Source organism: Miscanthus floridulus, chromosome 13 (assembly GCF_019320115.1).
Source record: "Miscanthus floridulus cultivar M001 chromosome 13, ASM1932011v1, whole genome shotgun sequence".
Lineage (NCBI taxonomy): Eukaryota > Viridiplantae > Streptophyta > Magnoliopsida > Poales > Poaceae > Miscanthus > Miscanthus floridulus.
This window is the reverse complement of record NC_089592.1, coordinates 54259289-54278918: the sequence shown is the minus strand read 5'-3', so window position 1 is coordinate 54278918 and position 19630 is coordinate 54259289. Positions and strand designations below refer to the sequence as shown.

General features: G+C 52.3%; 2 protein-coding genes across 2 annotated transcripts; both read left to right on the top strand.

Annotated features, from left to right (window-relative positions):
* Positions 1-813: 813 nt before the first annotated feature.
* On the top strand, positions 814-1644 carry LOC136499841 (uncharacterized). Its single transcript, XM_066495350.1, has 2 exons — positions 814-1201; positions 1286-1644. Exons 1-2 carry the CDS (start codon positions 814-816, stop codon positions 1642-1644), a joined length of 747 nt encoding a protein of 248 aa, XP_066351447.1.
* Positions 1645-15035: 13391 nt separating this feature from the next.
* Positions 15036-17988, top strand: LOC136499840 (uncharacterized). The gene is made up of 2 exons (XM_066495349.1): positions 15036-15554; positions 17974-17988. Exons 1-2 carry the CDS (start codon positions 15036-15038, stop codon positions 17986-17988), a joined length of 534 nt encoding a protein of 177 aa, XP_066351446.1.
* The last annotated feature ends 1642 nt before the right edge of the window (positions 17989-19630 follow it).

Genomic DNA, 19630 nt, shown 5'->3' with positions numbered 1-19630 from the left:
TGAAGGCTAAGTACTATCCCTCTACATCTGTCCTGAACACAAAGCAGAAGTCGGGGATGTCCTATACTTGGCGCAGCGTGCTACGCGATCTTGAGCTGGTCAAGAAGGGCATGATCTGGAGAGTGGATGACGGGGTGGGACTGAACATTTGGTCCGATCGGGGTGGGACTGAACATTTGGTCCGATCCCTGGCTGCCCCATGATTCTGTTAGGTAACCTGCTGCTTCCTCGTATGAACACGTAGCAAGAGAAGGCGGCGCCGAAAAGGGTCCCTGCTGTGATACTATAGCCGTTGTAGGGGCAGGCGCCGAACGGCTCTTCTACCGTACTATAGCCACAACAGGGGCAGACGCCAAAGTCTGCCCTGCTGTCACATCTAGTCATTGTAGCAGCATGTTAGCCTGACATGTCTGTGTACTAGGATTAGATGAGTAGAGTTGTATATATAGTTTGCCACCACAACTCAGTAAATAGAGCAAGTTCAGTTTGCCATCTCCTCTGTAGAGCTCCGGTCAACGCTGGTGCTTGTGCTATGTGTGTGCTCTGTTCTCCCTCCCGTCTTCTACCTCTAGCCATAGTGTGTGTGGTAGCCAACGAGAGTTCATGGTCGGCATCGCTAGTGTGTGCTCGGTAATACTAGTGAGTGGTCGGATAACTCCGTGCCGGAGATCCAGTGGGCTAACAAGTGGTATCAGAGCCGTACAAGCGACGTCGTCGGACTAACCGCTAGCGATGACGCATGGTTTGAAGATGGGTGACAGCAGCGGTGGTGCTATGGCTGTCCAGTCACGATAGGATGCCGTTGTGCGCACGATGCGGGAGGTCAGCGGCACCAGTTGGCCGACACTGACTGACACCAACTATGGTGAGTGGTCGGTGACCATCAAGTTCAAGCTTAGAGCGCGACGGCTCTATAATGCTGTTGACAAGGGCACCGACAACAAAGAAGACGACATGTCAGCCTTGGAGGCTATCCTCGCTGCTGTACCCATAGAGTATAGGGAGCCATTAGGGGCGAAGAGCTCTGCTAAGGAGGCATGGGAGGCCATTGTTGTGATACGCGTCGGTTCCGACCGCGCAAAGAAGACGACGGCCCAGCTGCTGAAGCAAGAGTATGCCAACCTCAAGTTCAAGGACAGTGAACCGGTGGAGGACTTCTCCCTCTGCCTACAAACGCTCATCAGCAAGCTAAAGAGCCATGGCATCACCATCAACGGAGAGGAGGCGGTCTCCAAGTACCTCCACTCCATGCCAGTAAAGTACATCCAGATCACTTTCTCTATAGAGACGATGCTGGACTTATCCACCCTCACCATTGAGGATGTGACAGGCCGTCTATGGGCGGTGGACGAGCGCATGAAGCAGGCCACAACAACGAAGGACATCGGCAATCTGCTGCTGACAGAGGAGGAGTGGGTTGCCCGGAGGAACTCCGGGGTAGCCTCCTCTAGCCGTGGTGGCAATGGCAAGTGCCGTGGCAAGGCTTCTTCGAAGAAGAAGAAGCGGGTCGACCCCAACGCCTGCCGATGCTGTGGGAAGACAAACCATTGGGCAAGGGAGTGCCCAAATCACAAGCAGGAGAAGAAGGCTAAGCTCATATGGCATAGGCTGAAGATGATGACAAGGCCACTATCCTGTTGGTGACGTTCTGTGCACTGCACGACATTGAGGCCGAGGAGAAGGGAGATGTGTTGGTGGTGGAAGGACCTGGGACAGTCTTGAAGGTTGTAAACCTTGACGAACCGCATGCCCAAGTCCACCTCGGACGTGTGGGTGGCAAAAATGAGCAGCGGTGGTACCTGGACTCTAGCGCTAGCAACCACATGATTGGCTCCAAGGAAGCCTTCTCCAAGATCGACGACGATGTGACCGACACGGTGAAGTTCAGTGACGGCTCAAGGGTGGCGATCCGAGGGCGTGACACCATTATCTTTTGGTGCTAGAACGGTGAGCACCACGTGCTGATGAATGTCTACTACATCCGCAACTGCGTTCAAGCATCATCAGCATTGGCTAGCTGAATCAGCATGGTAGCGAGGTACAGATCAAGGATGGCGCCTTTAGGATCAGGCACTAGGAACAATGCCTTCTTGCCAAGGTGAAGAGGTCCCAGAACCGGCTGTACCTACTCGACTTGAAGGTGGAGCAGCCGGTGTGCCTGGTAGCATGGCACACCGAGGAGTCATGGCTATGGCATGCCTGGTTCGGCCATCTCAGCTTCGACGCGCTTGGTCGGCTGGAGAAGACGGTCCAAGGGCTGCCTCACATCGAGCATGGAGGCCAGCTGTGTGATAGCTGCCTAGCCCAGAAGCAGAGGAGGCTGTCATTCCCAAAGGCGGCCATGTATCGGGTGATGGACGCTCTCGAGCTCGTCCACGGCGACCTTTGTGGGTCAGTCATGCTAGCCACAAACGGTGGTCGATGGTACTTCCTCCTGCTCGTGGATGATTGCAGTCGCTATATGTGGCTGCAACTCCTAACGAGTAAGGATGAAGCGGCGGCGGCGATCAAGAAGTTCAAGATGCGGGCAGAGGCGGAGAGCGGCAAGAAGCTACGCGTGCTGAGGACTGATCATGGTGGCGAATTCACCTCGGTAGAGTTCGCTGCGTAGTGTGTGGATCAGGGTGTGGTGTGATACCACACCGTGGCATACTCTCCATAGCCGAATGGCGTGGTGGAGCGGCGAAACTAGACGGTGGTCGGCAAGGATCGATCCATGATGAAGGCCAAGGGCATGCCAGCAAGGTTCTAGGGTGAAGCGGTGACCACGGTGGTGTTCATCCTCAACCATGTGCCCACGAAGGCCCTGAAGGGCAAGACGCCATTCGAAGCTTGGTATGGGCGCAAGCCGAGCGTGTCCTTCCTCCAGACATTCGGCTGTAGCGGCCACATCAGGACGACAAAGCCAATCCTCACCAAGCTAGAGGACAGGAGCACACTGATGGTGTTCCTGGGCTACATGGAAGGTACCAAGGCGTACCGGCTCTATGACCCACACGGAGGCAAGGTGCTTGTCTCGCGTGATGTCATGTTCGATGAGAAGGCAGCCTAGGACTAGAACAATCCGAGCATGGGGGAAGCTAGCGGCTTTACCAGCACCTTCGTCGCCGAGCACTTGGTCATCCACGGTGGTGGAGACACTGGAGAGGAGGTGCAAACCACTTCAGCAACAGAGCTGAGCACTCCTAGAGTGGTGTCGAGGAGTGGTGCTGAGTGGTCCTGCAGTGGTGTTGACCACTCCAGGACGGGTGCCGAGCACTCCTATAGCGGATCCACTCCTATAGTGGTGCCGACCACTCCAAGACTGCGGCTGAGCACTCCTGTAGTGGTGTTGACCACTCCAGGAGTGGTGATGAGCAGTCTAGGAGTAGTGCCGAGCACTACAGCCGAGGTGCCGAGCACTCTAGGTGCTGTGTCGAGCAGTCCGGTGGAATAGGGAACTCTATCGACATCGATCGAGTTCGCCTCACCTCTAAGTGACATCGGTGAGTTCATGGATGCCTTCCACGATGGTGAGGAGGTGTGGTTCCGCAAGCTAGACGACATCATCGACACAGGGCCCTCAGGCCTAGCAGGTTGGCTGCTTAATGACCCAGAGCTACTTCTCGTCAGTGCAGAGGAACCACCCACATTCACGCTAGCCGAGCACGACGGAATCTAGCGATGGGCAATGCTGGAGGAGATGTAGGCGATTGAGGAAAACAAGACTTGGGAGCTTGTCGATCCACCTCCAGGATGTCATCTGATTGGCCTAAAGTGGGTGTACAAGGTCAAGCGGGATGAGCGCGGCACCATTGTCAAGCATAAGGCGCGCCTCGTCGCTCGAGGCTTTGTCCAGCGTGAGGGCATCGACTTCGAGGAAGTCTTTGCACCGGTAGCGCACATAGAGTCTGTCCGACTGCTTCTGGCTTTGGTAGCAGCAAAGGACTGGTGTGTCCATCACTAGGATGTAAAATCGGCCTTCCTCAATGGTGAGCTAGCAGAGACAGTCTTTGTCAGACAACCATAGGGTTTCACCATGAAGGGAGCGGAGCACAGGGTGCTCCGACTGCGCAAGGCGCTCTACATGCTACGGCAAGCCCCATGAGCGTGGAACACCAAGCTTGATGCCACGCTGGGCGAGCTAGGGTTCAAGCGGTGCGCAACTGAGCACGTGCTCTACACGCAGCAATAGGGGAAGGGGGAGCTTGTTGTCAGCATGTATGTGGACGACTTGATCATCACCAGCGCATGTGCGAAGGACATCGACAGCTTCAAGCGTGAGATGGTGGCTCATTTTTTAATGAGCGATCTTGGCTCTCTCTCCTACTACCTCGACATCGAGGTGAGACAGGAGAAGGAGGCACTCACGCTCGGTCAGAGCGTATATGCCTCGAAGCTGTTGGAGTAGAGCGGCATGTCTGAGTGCAAGCTGTGTGTGACTCCGATGGAGGAGCGGCTGAAGCTGATGAAGGCTAGTACTACGGTGAAGGTAGATGCAACACTCTACTAGAGCATCATCGGCGGTCTGCACTACCTAGTCCACACGAGGCCGAACATTGCGTTCATCGTGGGCTACGTCAGCCGCTTCATGGAGGATCCTCGAGAGGATCACTGGGCTATAGTGAAGTGGCTGCTGCACTATGTCAAGGGGATAGCAGATCAAGGGATCCTCTTCCCCAAGACTGGTGGAAGCAGACTACAGCTCACTGTGTTCAGCGATGTAGACATGGCGAGGGGCATTGACGGATGGCGGAGCACCTCTAGCGTGCTCGTTTTCCTTGGGTCAGCCCCAATCTCATGGTTGTCGCTGAAATAGAAGGTAGTGGCGCTGTCCACGTGTGAGGCAGAGTACATAATAGCGGCCACAATGGCATGCCAAGTTGTGTGGCTACGCCAGCTGCTGGGTGAGCTGACCGGTGTGGAAGCTCACCCACCAGCACTGATGGTGGACAACTAGCCCACCATCGCCCTCGTGAAGAATCCGGTTCACTAGGATCGGGGCATGCACATCGACATCAAGTTCTACTTCCTCAGGGACTGTGTCGATGGAGGGTAGATTGTCATCGAGTTCATCAAAATAGGTTGGCAACTCGTGGACGTCCTCACCAAGCCACTCGGCCATCTTCGACTCCCAGAGCTGAAGAAGATGATCTGCATGGAGGGGGTTCTAGGGTTAGTAGCAGAATTAGGGGAAGAATTGTTAGATAACCTATGCCCCTTTTGTGAACACATAGCAAGGGAAGTCGGCACCGAAAAGGGTCCTTGCTGTGACACTATAGCCGCTGCAAGGGCAGATACCGAACGGCTCTCCTGTCGCACTGTAGCTACAGCAGGGGTAGACGCCAAAGTCAGCTCTACTGTCACATCTAGTCACTATAGCAGCATGTTAGCCTGATATGTCTGTGTACTAGGATTAGAAGAGTAGAGTTGTATATATAGTTTGTCACTGTAACTCAGTAAAGAGAGCAAGTTCAGTTTAGCGATCGAGGAAAATGAGACTTGGGAGCTTGTCAATCCACCTCCAGGATGTCATCCGATTGGCTTGAAGTGGGTGTACAAGGTCAAGCGGGACAAGCATGGCTCCATTGTTAAGCACAAGGCATGCCTCATCACCCAAGGCTTTGTCTAGCATGAGGGCATCGACTTCAAGGAAGTCTTTGCGCTAGTAGCACGCATAGAGTCTGTCCAACTACTTCTGGCTTTGGCAGCAGCAAAGGACTGACGCATCCATCACCTGGACGTAAAATCGGCCTTCCTCAATGGCGAGCTAGCGGAGACAGTCTTTGTCAGACAACCTTAGGGTTTCGCCACCAAGAGAGCAGAGCACAGGGTGCTCTGACTACACAAGGCTCTCTACGGGCTGTGGCAGGCCCCACGAGCGTGGAACACCAAGCTTGATGTCATGCTGGGTGAGCTGGGGTTCAAGTGGTGCACAACCGAGCACGTGCTCTACACGCAGCGATGGGGGAAGGAGGAGCTCATCATCAACATGTATGTGGACAACTTGATCGTCACCAGCGTGTGTGTGGAGGACATCGATAGCTTCAAGCGTGAGATGGTGGTTCATTTTTGAATGAGCGATCTCGGCTCTCTCTCCTACTACCTCGACATCGAGGTGAGACAGGAGAAGGAGGCACTCACGCTCGGTCAGAGCGCATACGCCTCGAAGCTGTTGGAGCAGAGCGGCATGTCTGAGTGCAAGCTATGTGTGACTCCGATGGAGGAGCGGCTGAAGCTGACGAAGGCTAGTACTACGACGAAGGTAGATGCAACACTCTACTAGAGCATCATCGGTGGTCTGCGCTACCTAGTCCACACGAGGCCGGACATTGCGTTCATCGTGGGCTACATTAGCCGCTTCATGGAGGATCCTCGAGAGGATCACTAGGCTATGGTGAAGCGGCTGCTGCACTATGTCAAGGGGATAGCAGATCAAGGGATCCTCTTCCCCAAGACCAGTGGAAGCAGGCTGCAGCTCACTGTGTTCAGCGATGTAGACATGGTGGGGGACATTGATGGACGGTGGAGCACCTCTGGCGTGCTCGTTTTCCTCGGGTCGGCCCCAATCTCATGGTTGTCGCTGAAATAGAAGGTAGTGGCACTGTCCACGTATGAGGTAGAGTACGTAACAGCAGCCACAATGATGTGCCAAGTTGTGTGGCTATGCCAGCTGCTGGGCAAGCTGACCGGTGTGGAAGCTCACCCACTAGCACTGATGGTGGACAACCAGCCCACCATCGCCCTTGTGAAGAATCTGGTTCACTAGGACCAGGGCATGCACATCGACATTAAGTTCTACTTCCTCAGGGACTATGTCGATGGAGGGCAGATCATCATCGAGTTCATCGAAATAGGTTGGCAACTCATGGACGTCCTCACCAAGCCGCTCGGCCGTCTTTGACTCCCGGAGCTGAAGAAGATGATCGGCATGGAGGGGGTTCTAGGGTTAGTAGCAGAATTAGGGGAAGAATTATTAGGTAACCTATGCTCCCTTTTGTGAACACATAGCAAGGGAAGTTGGCACCAAAAAGGGTCCCTACTGTGACACTGTAGCCGCTACAGGGGCAGATGCCGAACGGCTCTCCTGCCGCACTGTAGCCATAGTAGGGGTAGACGCCAAAGTCAGCCCTGCTGTCATATCTAGTTACTGTAGCAACATATTAGCCTGACATGTCTGTGTACTAGGATTAGATGAGTAGAGTTGTATATATAGTTTGTCACTGTAACTCAATAAAGAGAGCGAGTTCAGTTTGGCGATCGAGGAAAATGAGACTTGGGAGCTTGTCAATCCACCTCCAGGATGTCGTCCGATTGGTCTGAAGTGGGTGTACAAAGTCAAGCGGGACGAGCATGGCTCCATTGTCAAGCATAAGGTGCGCCTCATCACCCGAGGCTTTGTCCAGCATGAGGGCATCGACTTCAAGGAAGTCTTTGCGCTAGTAGCATGCATAGAGTCTGTCCGACTGCTTCTAGCTTTGGCAGCCGCAAAGGACTGACGCATCCATCACTTGGACGTAAAATCGGCCTTCCTCAATGGTGAGCTGGCGGAGACAGTCTTTGTTAGACAACCTTAGGGTTTCACCACCAAGGGAGCGGAGCACAGGGTGCTCCGACTATGCAAGGCTCTCTTCGGGCTATGGCAGGCCCCACAAGCGTGGAACACCAAGCTTGATGCCACGCTGGGCGAGCTAGGGTTCAAGCGGTGCGCAACCGAGCACGTGCTCTACATGCAGCGATGGGGGAAGGAGGAGCTCATCGTCAGCATGTATGTGGACAACTTGATCGTCACCAGCACATGTGCGGAGGACATCGACAGCTTCAAGCATGAGATGGTGGCTCATTTTTGAATGAGCGATCTCGGCTCTCTCTCCTACTACCTTGATATCGAGGTGAGACAGGAGAAGGAGGCACTCACGCTCGGTCAGAGTGCATACGCCTCGAAGCTGTTGGAGCAGAGCGGCATGTCTGAGTGCAAGCTATGTGTGACTCCGATGGAGGAGCGGCTGAAGCTGACGAAGGCTAGTACTACGGCGAAGGTAGATGCAACACTCTACTGGAGCATCATCGGTGGTCTACGCTACCTAGTCCACACGAGGCCGGACATTGCGTTCATCGTGGGCTACGTTAGTCGCTTCATGGAGGATCCTCGAGAGGATCACTGGGCTATGGTGAAGCGGCTGCTGCACTATGTTAAGGGGATAGCAGATCAAGGGATCCTCTTCCCCAAGACCAGTGGAAGTAGGCTGTAGCTCACTGTGTTCAGTGATGTAGACATGGCGGGGGACATTGATGGATGGTGGAGCACCTCTGGCGTGCTCGTTTTCCTTGGGTCGGCCCCAATCTCATGGTTGTCGCTGAAATAGAAGGTAGTGGCACTGTCCACGTACGAGGCAGAGTACATAACAGTGGCCACAATGACATGCCAAGTTGTGTGGCTGCGCCAGCTGCTGGGCAAGCTAACCGGTGTGGAAGCTCACCCACCAGCACTGATAGTGGACAACCAGCCCACCATCGCCCTCGTGAAGAATCTGGTTCACTAGGACCAAGGCATGCACATCGACATCAAGTTCTACTTCCTTAGGGACTGTGTCGATGGAGGACAGATCGTCATTGAGTTCATCAAAATAGGTTGGCAACTCGTGGACGTCCTCACCAAGCCGCTCGGCCGTCTTCGACTCCCGGAGCTAAAGAAGATGATCGGCATGGACGGGGTTCTAGGGTTAGTTGCAGAATTAGGGGAAGAATTGTTAGGTAACCTATGCTCCCTTTTGTGAACACATAGCAAGGGAAGTTGGCACCAAAAATGGTCCCTGCTGTGACACTGTAGCCGCTGCAGGGGTAGATGCCAAACGGCTCTCCTACCGCACTGTAGCCATAGCAGGGGTAGACGCCAAAGTCAGCCATGCTATCATATCTAGTTACTGTAGCAACATGTTAGCCTGACATGTCTGTGTACTAGGATTAGATGAGTAGAGTTGTATATATAGTTTGTCACTGTAACTCAGTAAAGACAGCGAGTTCAGTTTGGCGATCGAGGAAAATGAGACTTGGGAGCTCATCGATCCACCTCCAGGATGTCGTCCGATTGGCCTGAAGTGGGTGTACAAGGTCAAGCAGGATGAGCATGGCTCCATTGTCAAGCACAAGGCGCGTCTCATCACCCGAGGCTTTGTCCAGCGTGAGGGCATCGACTTCAAGGAAGTCTTTGCGCTAGTAGCGCGCATAGAGTCTGTCCGACTGCTTCTAGCTTTGGCAGCAGCAAAGGACTAACACGTCCATCACCTAGATGTAAAATCGACCTTCCTCAATGGTGAGCTGGCGAAGACAGTCTTTGTCAAACAACCTTAGGGTTTCACCATCAAGGGAGTGGAGCATAGGGTGCTCCGACTGCGCAAGGCGCTCTACGGGCTGCGGCAGGCCCCACGAGCATGGAACACCAAGCTTGACGCCATACTGGGCGAGCTGGGGTTCAAGTAGTGCGCAACCGAGCACGTGCTCTACACACAGCGATGGGGGAAGGAGGAGCTCATCGTCAGCTTATATGTGGACGACTTGATCGTCACCAGCGCATGTGCGGAGGACATCAATAGCTTCATGCACGAGATGGTGGCTCATTTTCAAATGAGCGATCTCGGCTCTCTCTCCTACTACCTCGACATCGAGGTGAGACAGGGGAAGGAGGCACTCACGCTTGGTCAGAGCGCATACGCCTCGAAGCTATTAGAGCAAAGCGGCATGTCTAAGTGCAAGTTGTGTGTGACTCCAATGGAGGAGAGGCTGAAACTGACGAAGGCTAGTACTACGGCGAAGGTAGATGCAACACTCTACTAGAGCATCATCGACAGTCTGCGCTACCTAGTCCACACGAGGCAGGACATTACGTTCGCCATGGGCTACGTCAGCCGCTTCATGAAGGATCCTCGAGAGGATCACTGGGCTGTGGTGAAGCGGCTGCTGCGCTATGTCAAGGGGATGGTGGATCAAGGGATCCTCTTCCCCAAGACCGGTGGAAGTAGGCTATAGCTAACTGTGTTCAGCAATACAGACATGGCGTGGTACTTCGATGGACGGCGGAGCATCTCTAGCGTGCTCGTTTTCCTCGGGTCGGCCCCAATCTCATGATTGTCGCTAAAATAGAAGGTAGTGGCGCTGTCCATGTGCGAGGCAGAGTATGTAACGACGACCACAACAGTGTGCCAAGTTGTGTGGCTACGCCAGCTGCTGGGCGAGCTAACCGGTGTGAAAGCTCACCCACCAGCACTGATGGTGGACAACCAACCCACCATTGCCCTCGTGAAGAATCTGGTTCACTAGGACCAGAGCAAGCACATCGACATCAAGTTCTACTTCCTCAGGGACTGTGTCGATGGAGGACAGATCGTCATCGAGTTCGTCGAAACAGGTCGGCAACTCGCGGACGTCCTCACCAAGCCGCTCGGCCGTCTTCGACTCACGTCGCTGAAGAAGATGATCGGTATGGAGGGGGTTCTAGGGTTAGTATCAGAATTAGGGGAAGAATTGTTAGGTAACCTGCTGCTCCCTTGTGTGAACACACAACAAGGGAAGTCGGCACCAAAAAGGGTTTCTGCTGTGACACTGTAGCCGCTGCAGGGGCAGATGCCGAACGGATCTCCTGACGCACTGTAGCCACGGCAGGGGTACACTACTGGATTCAGGTTCTTTGCCAAGTGCCTGAGGCACTTGGCAAAGGCTATATTGCACTCGGCAAAGTCTTTGCCGAGTGCGGCACTCGGCAAAGCACACACGGCAAAAAATTGATCGGCAAAGCACTCTTTGCCGAGTGTATTTTATCGGGCACTCGGCAAAGGCTTTGTCGAGTGCCCTGGATACACTCGGCAAAGAAAAGCGACCGTCACGGCGCCGGTTCCGTTGACGGTCACTTTGGCGAGTGTCAACCCTGCCGGCACTCGGCAAAGATTTTTTTAAATTTTTTTAAAAACTTTCTTTGCCGAGTGCCAACACGTGAGACACTCGGCAAAGAGCTTTTATTTTTTTTTTGAGAATTTTCTTTGCCGAGTGCCAACCCTCCATGCACTCGGCAAAGCTTTTTTTTTAAATTCTTTGCCGAGCGCCAACCCGAAAGGCACTCGGCAAAGAGCTTTTATTTTTTTTTGAAAATTTTGTTTGCCGAGTGCCAAGCCTCCAGGCACTCGGCAAAGATTTTTTATTTTTTTTAAAAAAAATTATTTGCCGAGCGTCAACCCGGTAGGCACTCGGCAAAGAGCTTTTATTTTTTTTGGAAATTTTCTTTGCCGAGTGCCACCACTCCAGGCACTCGGCAAAGATTTTTTTTTTAAACTCTTTGCCGAGTGCCAACACGGAAGGCACTCGGCAAAGTTTAAATTTTTTTTTAAATTTCTTTGCCGTGTGTTATAGTCACAGCACTCGGCAAAGCTGGAAAATCTATTTTCTGGTCGCCCATTTTGCCAGCTTTGCCGAGTGTTGTGACCATTGTGCTCGGCAAAGGGGTCCTTTGCCGAGTGCAACACTCGGCAAAGTGACCCAAAACGGTAAATAATTTTTTTGCGTTCCATCGTGACAAATACATTCATACAAACATATATCACATATATATCTTATCCATCACATATATATCTCATCCATCGCATATATATCTCATCCATCACATATATATCTCATCCATCCACACATCCATCCGCCCATAACACATCCATCACAATATGTAATAATAAGTGCTCAAGTCCATCCAAATAAGTTTACAAGTCCATCAAAGTCCACAAGTGTATCACAAGTCCATCACCAAGTGAACAACAAATGTAAAAAATACAACATGCACTCATCTCGGCCACTGCGACTATGGTGAAGGCCCAGGTGCATCATTCGTAGGTGCATGAGGTGGATTATTCGAACCACCGTCAGATGGAGACTGCACAAAGGAGAAAAGATTGCATGTGAGACAAAATTATTTTGATAGCTAATCTAGGACGATAGAGGCCATACAAGCAAAGCACAAGTGAAAGTAAAAAACTTTGATACTCACAGAAGTAGCTGCAGCTGCAGGACGCGGAGGCGGAGGTGGAACCAACAGCCCAGGTGGCAGAGACAAGCCCATACGTTGCCCAAGCCCTTATAGGAAATCCGTAATGTCCATCAGCCTCTGCGCCTGGGCCTACCGCTCGGCCCGCTCGGCCTCCAACTGGGCCCCCAGCTCCTGACGTTCCTTCATTTCTTGTTCCAGCCGGGCCTGCAATATTTCACTCCAATGTTTCAGTAATGCAAAGCTAATTAAGGTGTGTAAAGATCAATGTATGACGAGTAAAATAGGAATAACCTCGAGTGCGTCGACCCGATGCTGTGCAGCGGTCGGCCGCGTGCGAAAGGTCGGGCTCTCGCTCGTGCTCCGTGCTCGGATCTGGGAGAGAGAGGGAGTAGAGGCCGTGTCGATGACGCCGTCGCCAAGCCAGAACCGTCCATGCTTCTTGCCTTGCCCCGCCCTCATGACGGCCTCTCCATCGAAGTCCTAGGTGCTCGGATCGTGGTTTGCCCCATGGAGCGACCTCGCCACCTCAGTGTACTCACTGATGCGAGAGTGGACGCTCGGGTTCGTGTATGCCTCGGGCGGGTCCTCCAGGTTGAAGGAGACGTCGGACGTCGCCTTACCCTTGTGGGCCATACACCATGCCTGGAAGTCCGAGCAAGCCTGGCCACTATGTGACGCCGACTGCGAGAAAGACAGCACGATGATTAGAAATCAGACAGAACTGAGCGTGACAATAGATAAATCAATTCGCGTACCCATGCTTGTTTGTATCCGGCGAGGTTGCGGCTGCCTTGATGGTGTGCTGGACCTTGCATCAGTAAACGATGGTCCCGGGCATCCCTGTGCATCTTGAGGTACTCCTCCGTGAACCACCTGTCCACCATCATCGCCCAGCACTCGGGATACGCTTGGCATCACCAGGGAATCACCTACACGTCATCAAGTATTGGACATATAAGAAGATCAAATTAAACCAACTTAATCTCAAATCGAATCAATGTTGATGTTCTTCATTTACCTCAAGGTACTGCTCCTGGGTCAGCTGCATCTCTCTTGCGTCTTTCTTGGTTTTCCTCTCTCCAAGCTTCGACCCGTAGTAGGTTACGATGGCCTGGATGCGCGCCTCGTGATGCATGTCGGTGATGAGTTTTTTACAGGCTTTGGTAGTCGCCTGCTCCGCCCTGGCCTCAAATCCCTCCTCGCATCTGTAATAAGTCTGCATACAAAAGCGATGTATCGATTCATTATTTCAAGAAAAGTCTAATGAATGCGACGTATTGAGCAATGTTGTGCAAGGGAGACTTACCCAAAACTCTGCCTTCACCCGCGCCGCCTTGTTGGGGTACTCCGCATCGGAGGCAACGACGTAGTGGTCAAACGAGTAGGCCGGCTCTGTCTTCGATGCGTACGTGACAATGCCGGGGAAGTGCTGCCTGCACAGAAGACCCAGGATGCCGTTGACTAGCCGTGCGCTACCACCCGACACAACCACCCAGTTCCTGCACAAGTAATTAAGAAAAATTATTAGTTTTTTTCATCATATCATATGAAGTAGTGGTGATAACATATACAGTTACTTACTTTTGTCCTTCGAGGCGAATCAGTGGGCATTGGTGACGAAGCGGAACCTGTGGGAGGCTCGCGGGACCTCGCAAGTAGACACTCGAAGAGGAGTTGGAGGAAGCAGAACCCGTGCCTGCCGCCTCCCCCCCCTCCTCCTCCTCCTCCTCCTCCGTCTGCCGAACCAACTCCTCGTCTGACTCGTCCATGGGCGCCACCTCCTCCTGCGGCTGGCGGTCCTCCTCACATGGCGTGGGAGGAGACGGCCCCCTCCTGCGGCTAGCGGTCCTCCTCCTCCTGTTCGATCCCTCTGCCGCCCCCTCCGCCCCCTCCTGCGACCGGCGTTGTCTTTGGTAAATCGAGTTCACAGACCTATGACGGTCGCCCGCCATCTTTGTTCAATCACCTGCAATAAAAAAGAAAAACAAGACATAATTAGAAATAGGTGCAAAAATAAACAAAACATAATTACAAAAAATATAGTATTACATGTATTAGAAATATATGCAAAAATGAACAAAACATAATTACAAAAAACATAGTATTACATGTATTAGAAATAATCTTCATGATTGAAATTAGCTGGATCATAGGTCTCGTCATCACTATCAACATTGTCCAACTCATCAACACTATCCGAAGGAGGAATGTTGTCTTCATTGTCATTGCTGAAATGTAATCGCTCAAGCATTTGTATGTCCTTCAGATTTCGCACCTCGTCTCCAGCATTTTGAAGTCATAGATATGCAAAGATTTCGCACCTCGTCATAGATATGCAAAGATCTGCATACCTCCAACCGTATCTCTTTCGAACGGGAGACGCCTAACTGGGTTACGCGATCTACGACAATGATATGAAAAGAGGGGTTATACCTAGGGTGGCGACGGAGTCAGGCTAGCGGGGCCGTGGAGGGTTGGTGCAGTGGTGAGACAACACGGTGCAGGCAGACCGACACGGTGGCGAGAACTCCGACTCAACTCTGACGGGCTCTTCTCTACAAAAATGGAACAAAATATTGTTATTTACAAAAAAATTCGGCAGAACCTCCCCTGCACGGTGAGGTTTCCAAAACCTGTAAAAAACAACGGCACGATGGCTCAACAGAAGCCATGTAGTTTGGATATCAATCCATGCAGAAGAATATATCCAAGTAGTACCACTACTTGTACTACTACTTTCACTATTGCTACTACTACTACCATTGGTTCTTCTACTACTACCACTATTGCTACAACTAATATCATTAGTTGTACTACTACTACTACCACTACTTCTACTACTACTACTACCACTAATTCTACTACTAATACTACCACTAGTTGTACTAATACTGCCACTAGTACAACTAATACTACTACAACTACCACTACCTCGACAATAATAAGTGAGAAGGCATACCCTGACGGGCGACGGGGTAGGGCGAGGCGGTGTTTGGGATCGGGCGGAGTCGGGGACGGGGTCTGAGCACGGATGGTGTTTTCCCGGGGCGTGGTCCACGGGGGCGCCGGGGCCGGCAAGGCCGGAAAAAGGCGTGGCCGGGCTAGGGCCGCGGTGGTCAGGGCGCGCGGCCGGGAAGCCAGCCGGGGCACGGCGCGGCTGCCGGGCAGAGTGTGGCGCGACTTGGGAAGGGCCGGCCAGGGCACGGCGCGGCCGGCGCCGGGCGCGTGGCAGCGAGGGCAAGGCGGCGCGGGCGGCCGGGTCGCGCGGGCCGCGGGCAACGTGGCGTCCGGCGACGACGGGCCGCGCAGGCGCTCGGGCAGGCGGGGACCGGGCGGTGGCTGGCTGACGGCGCGGCTCGCGCGTCGCGTCGGCTGCGGGCGGGCCTCGCGGGTCGCGGCGGCCGGGCGGCGCGGGCGCGCAGGCGCGCGGGCGCAGGGCGCAGGGCGCGCGGGGCGCGCGGACGGCGCGGAGGCAGGGCGCGCGGGCAGCACGGCGGCCGGGCGGCGCGGGCGCGCGGGCGGGCGAGCGGGGCGGGCTGGCGTTGGCGCGGTTTGCCTGGCAGTGACTGCCCGGCCGGTCAAAAAACGGGTGTCCGCGGCTTTGCCGAGTGCCGGATCAGGGAGGCACCCGACAAAGATTTTTTTTTGTTTTTAATTTCTTTGCCGAGTGCCCCAGATCTGGCACTCGGCAAAGATTTATTTTTATTTTTTTAAATTCTTTGCCGAGCGTCTCAGATCTGGCGCTCGGCAAAGAAAATTTTTATTTTTAAAATACTTTGCCGAGTGCTCCCTGGACGACACTCGGCAAAGATTTAATTTTTTTTTATATTTCTTTGCCGAGTGCTCCTGTGTATGCACTCGGCAAAGAGGAAATTTTAAAAAAAAATTAAAACATTCTTTGCCGAGTGCCTGATGGCTGGCACTCGGCAAAGATTTTAATCTTTGCCGAGTGCCTAACCGCAGGTGCTCGGCAAAGAAGGACGTGGCACGGCGCCGTTTCACGGGCAGCCTATGCCGAGTGTATAGATTTTGCCGAGAGTCTGGCGCTCGGCAAAGAAGTCCTTTGCCGAGTGCCTGTGTTTGCCGAGTGCCCGGCACTCGGCAAAGAAATCTTTGCCGAGTGCAATTCTTTGCCGAGTGCAGCACTCGGCAAAGAAGATCTTTGCCGAGTGTCCGATTTTTGACACTCGGCAAAGAAATTTACACTCGGCAAAGTCTCTGTTTCCAGTAGTGGTAGGCACCAAAGTCAGCCCTACTCTCACATCTAGTCTCTGTAGCAGCATGTTAGTCTAACATGTCTGTGTACTAGGATTAGATGAGTAGAGTTGTATATATAGTTTGTCACTGTAACTCAGTAAAGAGAGCGAGTTCAGTTTGCCATCTCCTCTGCAGAGCTCCGGCCAACGTTGGTGCTTGTGCTGTGTGTGCTCTGTTCTCCCTCCCGTCTTCTATCTCTAGCCATAGTGTGTGTGGTAGCCAACGAGAATTCATGGTCAGCATCGCTAGTGTGTGCTTGGCAACATTAGTGAGTGGTCGGATAACTCCGTGCCGAAGATGCGGTGGGCTAATAGATTCTTCTAGGCGACCAATAACTCCAAGAGGGGCAACTTTGCTTACTGAAGTAGCAGACTTGGTAGATCCAGTCGCAGGTTCCTGGGATGTACAACTTGTGAGAGATGTATTCTGGGAAGAGGATGCAGAGGTGATCCTTGCGTTGCCAATCCATGAATGTAAAGCTAATACTCTTGCTTTGCACTTCGACAAACATGGAATCTTCTGTGTAAAGAGTGCATATAGAGTGAGCCGAGAAGATTTGTATAGAGCTCGCAGCATAGCTGGAGGTCAGGGAGGTAGCACTAATAATGGAAATGGGATTTGGAAGCATCTATGGCAGCAAAAATGTCCAAGCAAAATCAAGCATTTTCTGTGGCGCCTCACTCACAACAGTCACCCGCTTAGGTGCAACCTGGCCCGCCGAGGAATGAAGATTGACATAAGATGCCCGGTCTGTGGACGTATGAGCGAAGACGGGGGGACATCTGTTCTTTAAGTGCAAGTTGGCTAAGCAAATTTGGAGCTATCTGAATTTGGACACTGAACGTCAAATATTATCTATAATACCGGATGCCTATGGTGCTGTGGAATGGATTTTAAAGCAGCAAGAACAGAAGAGGGAACTGATGGTGATTGTCCTTTGGTTCATCTGGTCAGAACATAATTGCATCAGGGAAGAGGGACGTCAAAGGCCTGCTGCTGTCATAGCGCGATGCATAGAGATGTATGCGCATGAGAGTGTGTTGCAAACAATCAAGGCCCCGGTTCAGAGGACTCAACGCAGGCAGCGGTGGGTGAGACCACCAAATGATGTGCTCAAGCTAAACTGTGATGGCTCGTTTCGCCCAAAGAGTTGATCGGTAGCTGGGGTTTCCTGATAAGGGACAGCGATGGTGATGTGGTGATGGTCGGCAGAGGCAAAATAAATCATCTTCTGAACGCTTTCCAGGCTGAATTGGTGGCCTGCTTGCAAGGGTTGCAGACAGCAGTAGATTTGGGCATTTGGGCGGATCGTCTTAGAAACTGATGCCTAGGAAGTGGTGCGAGCTATGAATTCAACGGCGTATGATGATTCAGTTGTTGGTGTGCTGGTTGAGGAGATCAAGTCCCTTTCTATTCTGAATTTTATCAATTTTGAGTGTGTGTTTGTGGTAGATCATGTAATGAAGCCGCTCATGAGCTGGCTAAGTTGGGTTATCTTTGTCTTGAGGGTGAGGAGATTATCTCAAACTCTTTACCTGGTGACATTGCTGTAATCGTTGCTAACGATTTGTTAGCCATTGAGTAAAGTTTGCCTAGATTAAAAAAAAGAAACATGCAATTTTTCAAGTGTTTGGAAACAATTATTTTTTGAGCCACTTTGGTAAACCATTGAATCAATATCCGGCTACTTTAATTTCTCCTTGTGCTTTCAGTTAACTGAATGTTGATCCCTGAGCCTGTAACACCCAATTTAGACATCTCTAACCAATTTTCAGCATCTTTAGCTAGAAAATTTTTACAAGATTAGTCACATAATGCACAGATACATCAACCTTTTCCCTAGATGAATTCTAATCTTCCCATTTCCTTGAATTGAATAATTACTTCTCTAGTTTTACGGCAACATTCAATTTAGGATAACTACTACTGCAACTATCTTCACTGCCCAGGTCAAATGCTCTATCTTCCCTTCCAATGAAGGGGACCTAATGTAGAGGTCTGAACTGCTTCATCAAAAACACATGCATTCTCTAACAAAATTGACTTCTTCAATCTGGTGCCTCTTCCACAACTTCCAAATACATCACAATAGTGCCTCTAAGCACCAACATTTTTAGGTAATCCTTCTGCCATTCATATAAGCCACACCGGTCAGGCATCTACAAAACAAACAACCCAAATGCAAATGCACGTATATCAAAAAACACTTGTTCAAGCCATTTTATGAGCACAACCAGCAGCTCAGCTTACCAACTCTATATTGTCGGGGCATTTGAGAAGAAAACACGACCGTAGTTCAAATCTGCCTTCGCCCTTAGCTCAATCACCCCCGCACTTCTGCACCAAGGGCACATGACCAGAGGGATCCCTGTCTCCTTCCCCAGCGATAGTCGGATCGGCAATAGCTTCGTTGCAGGGGTATGGTGTAACATAGGAGCTATCCCCCCTCCCCTAATGAGACATTCTATGAATCAAACACAAACCCTAAATAATCAATTCGCAAAACCTAGCTAAAACCTGCAACCAAACTCGCGTGCGGAAAATAAGGTTGAGAGATCAAGGCGAGCGGACATGTGTACCTTGTATCTGGCGCGGGACCCATGCTTCGGCGAATAAGGAGGACGCTGATGGCGATGGTGGCTGGCGGCACCAGGACAGGAACGGAGGAGGCGAAGGCGACCGCCACCGAATGGATTAGGCGTAGGAGAGAGAAAAGAGCCGTGCGGTTAATACTACTGAGGGCAGGGGCATCTTGGTCTTTTCATAATGCGTCTCCACGCTGGTAGAGGGTGCTATTTGAATGTGTGACAATCGAGAGTGGCAAAAAAAAAACCCCAAGCCCTGTTGCCCGATTTCCCCTGCCCTAATTCCTGGCCTCCTCCTAGTCCTAGCAACCCGTAGCCATGTCCAGGAGCACAGCCGCCGCCACCGCTGCCCCCCAACTCGATTGCCTTCTCCTTAACATCCATGCCTATGCCTGCGAGTGCAGGAACGCCACCACCGCCAGCAGCTTCACTAGGAACCATCAGATTATCGTGGTATCCTTGTGCCCCGCGCGCCCGTCGCTCCCCTCTGACGTCTTCGTGCACTGCCCCGAGATCCACTTCACCCTCCTTCCCCGCGTCGTGCGGGCGGTGGAAGATCGCTTCCTCCTTCGTGTCGCCATGGGTTGCCGACCCAATTACATCTCCCAGATGACTCCGACTACTTTGTGTACTGAGCCGGATGTGACGACACCAAAAGGGCCCTCGAGCGGCTCTCACGCCCGCACCCCTTCTCCCTCGACGATGATGTCGGTCTCCTTAGTCGCGGTGACCACTACACTATCGCCGCGTTGATATCCTCAAGGACGCTTGACGTCTTTGATCT

What these genes read in the sequence shown, in the direction of transcription:
- LOC136499841 (XM_066495350.1), top strand. Translation starts at nt 814, where the DNA reads ATGCGGGAGGTCAGCGGCACCAGTTGGCCGACACTGACTGACACCAAC. An exon ending in CAGCAAGCTAAAGAGCCATG is followed by an intron (nt 1,202 to 1,285) that starts GCATCACCATCA and finishes CTTTCTCTATAG; the next exon opens with AGACGATGCTGGACTTATCC.
- LOC136499840 (XM_066495349.1), top strand. Translation starts at nt 15,036, where the DNA reads ATGGTGTTTTCCCGGGGCGTGGTCCACGGGGGCGCCGGGGCCGGCAAG.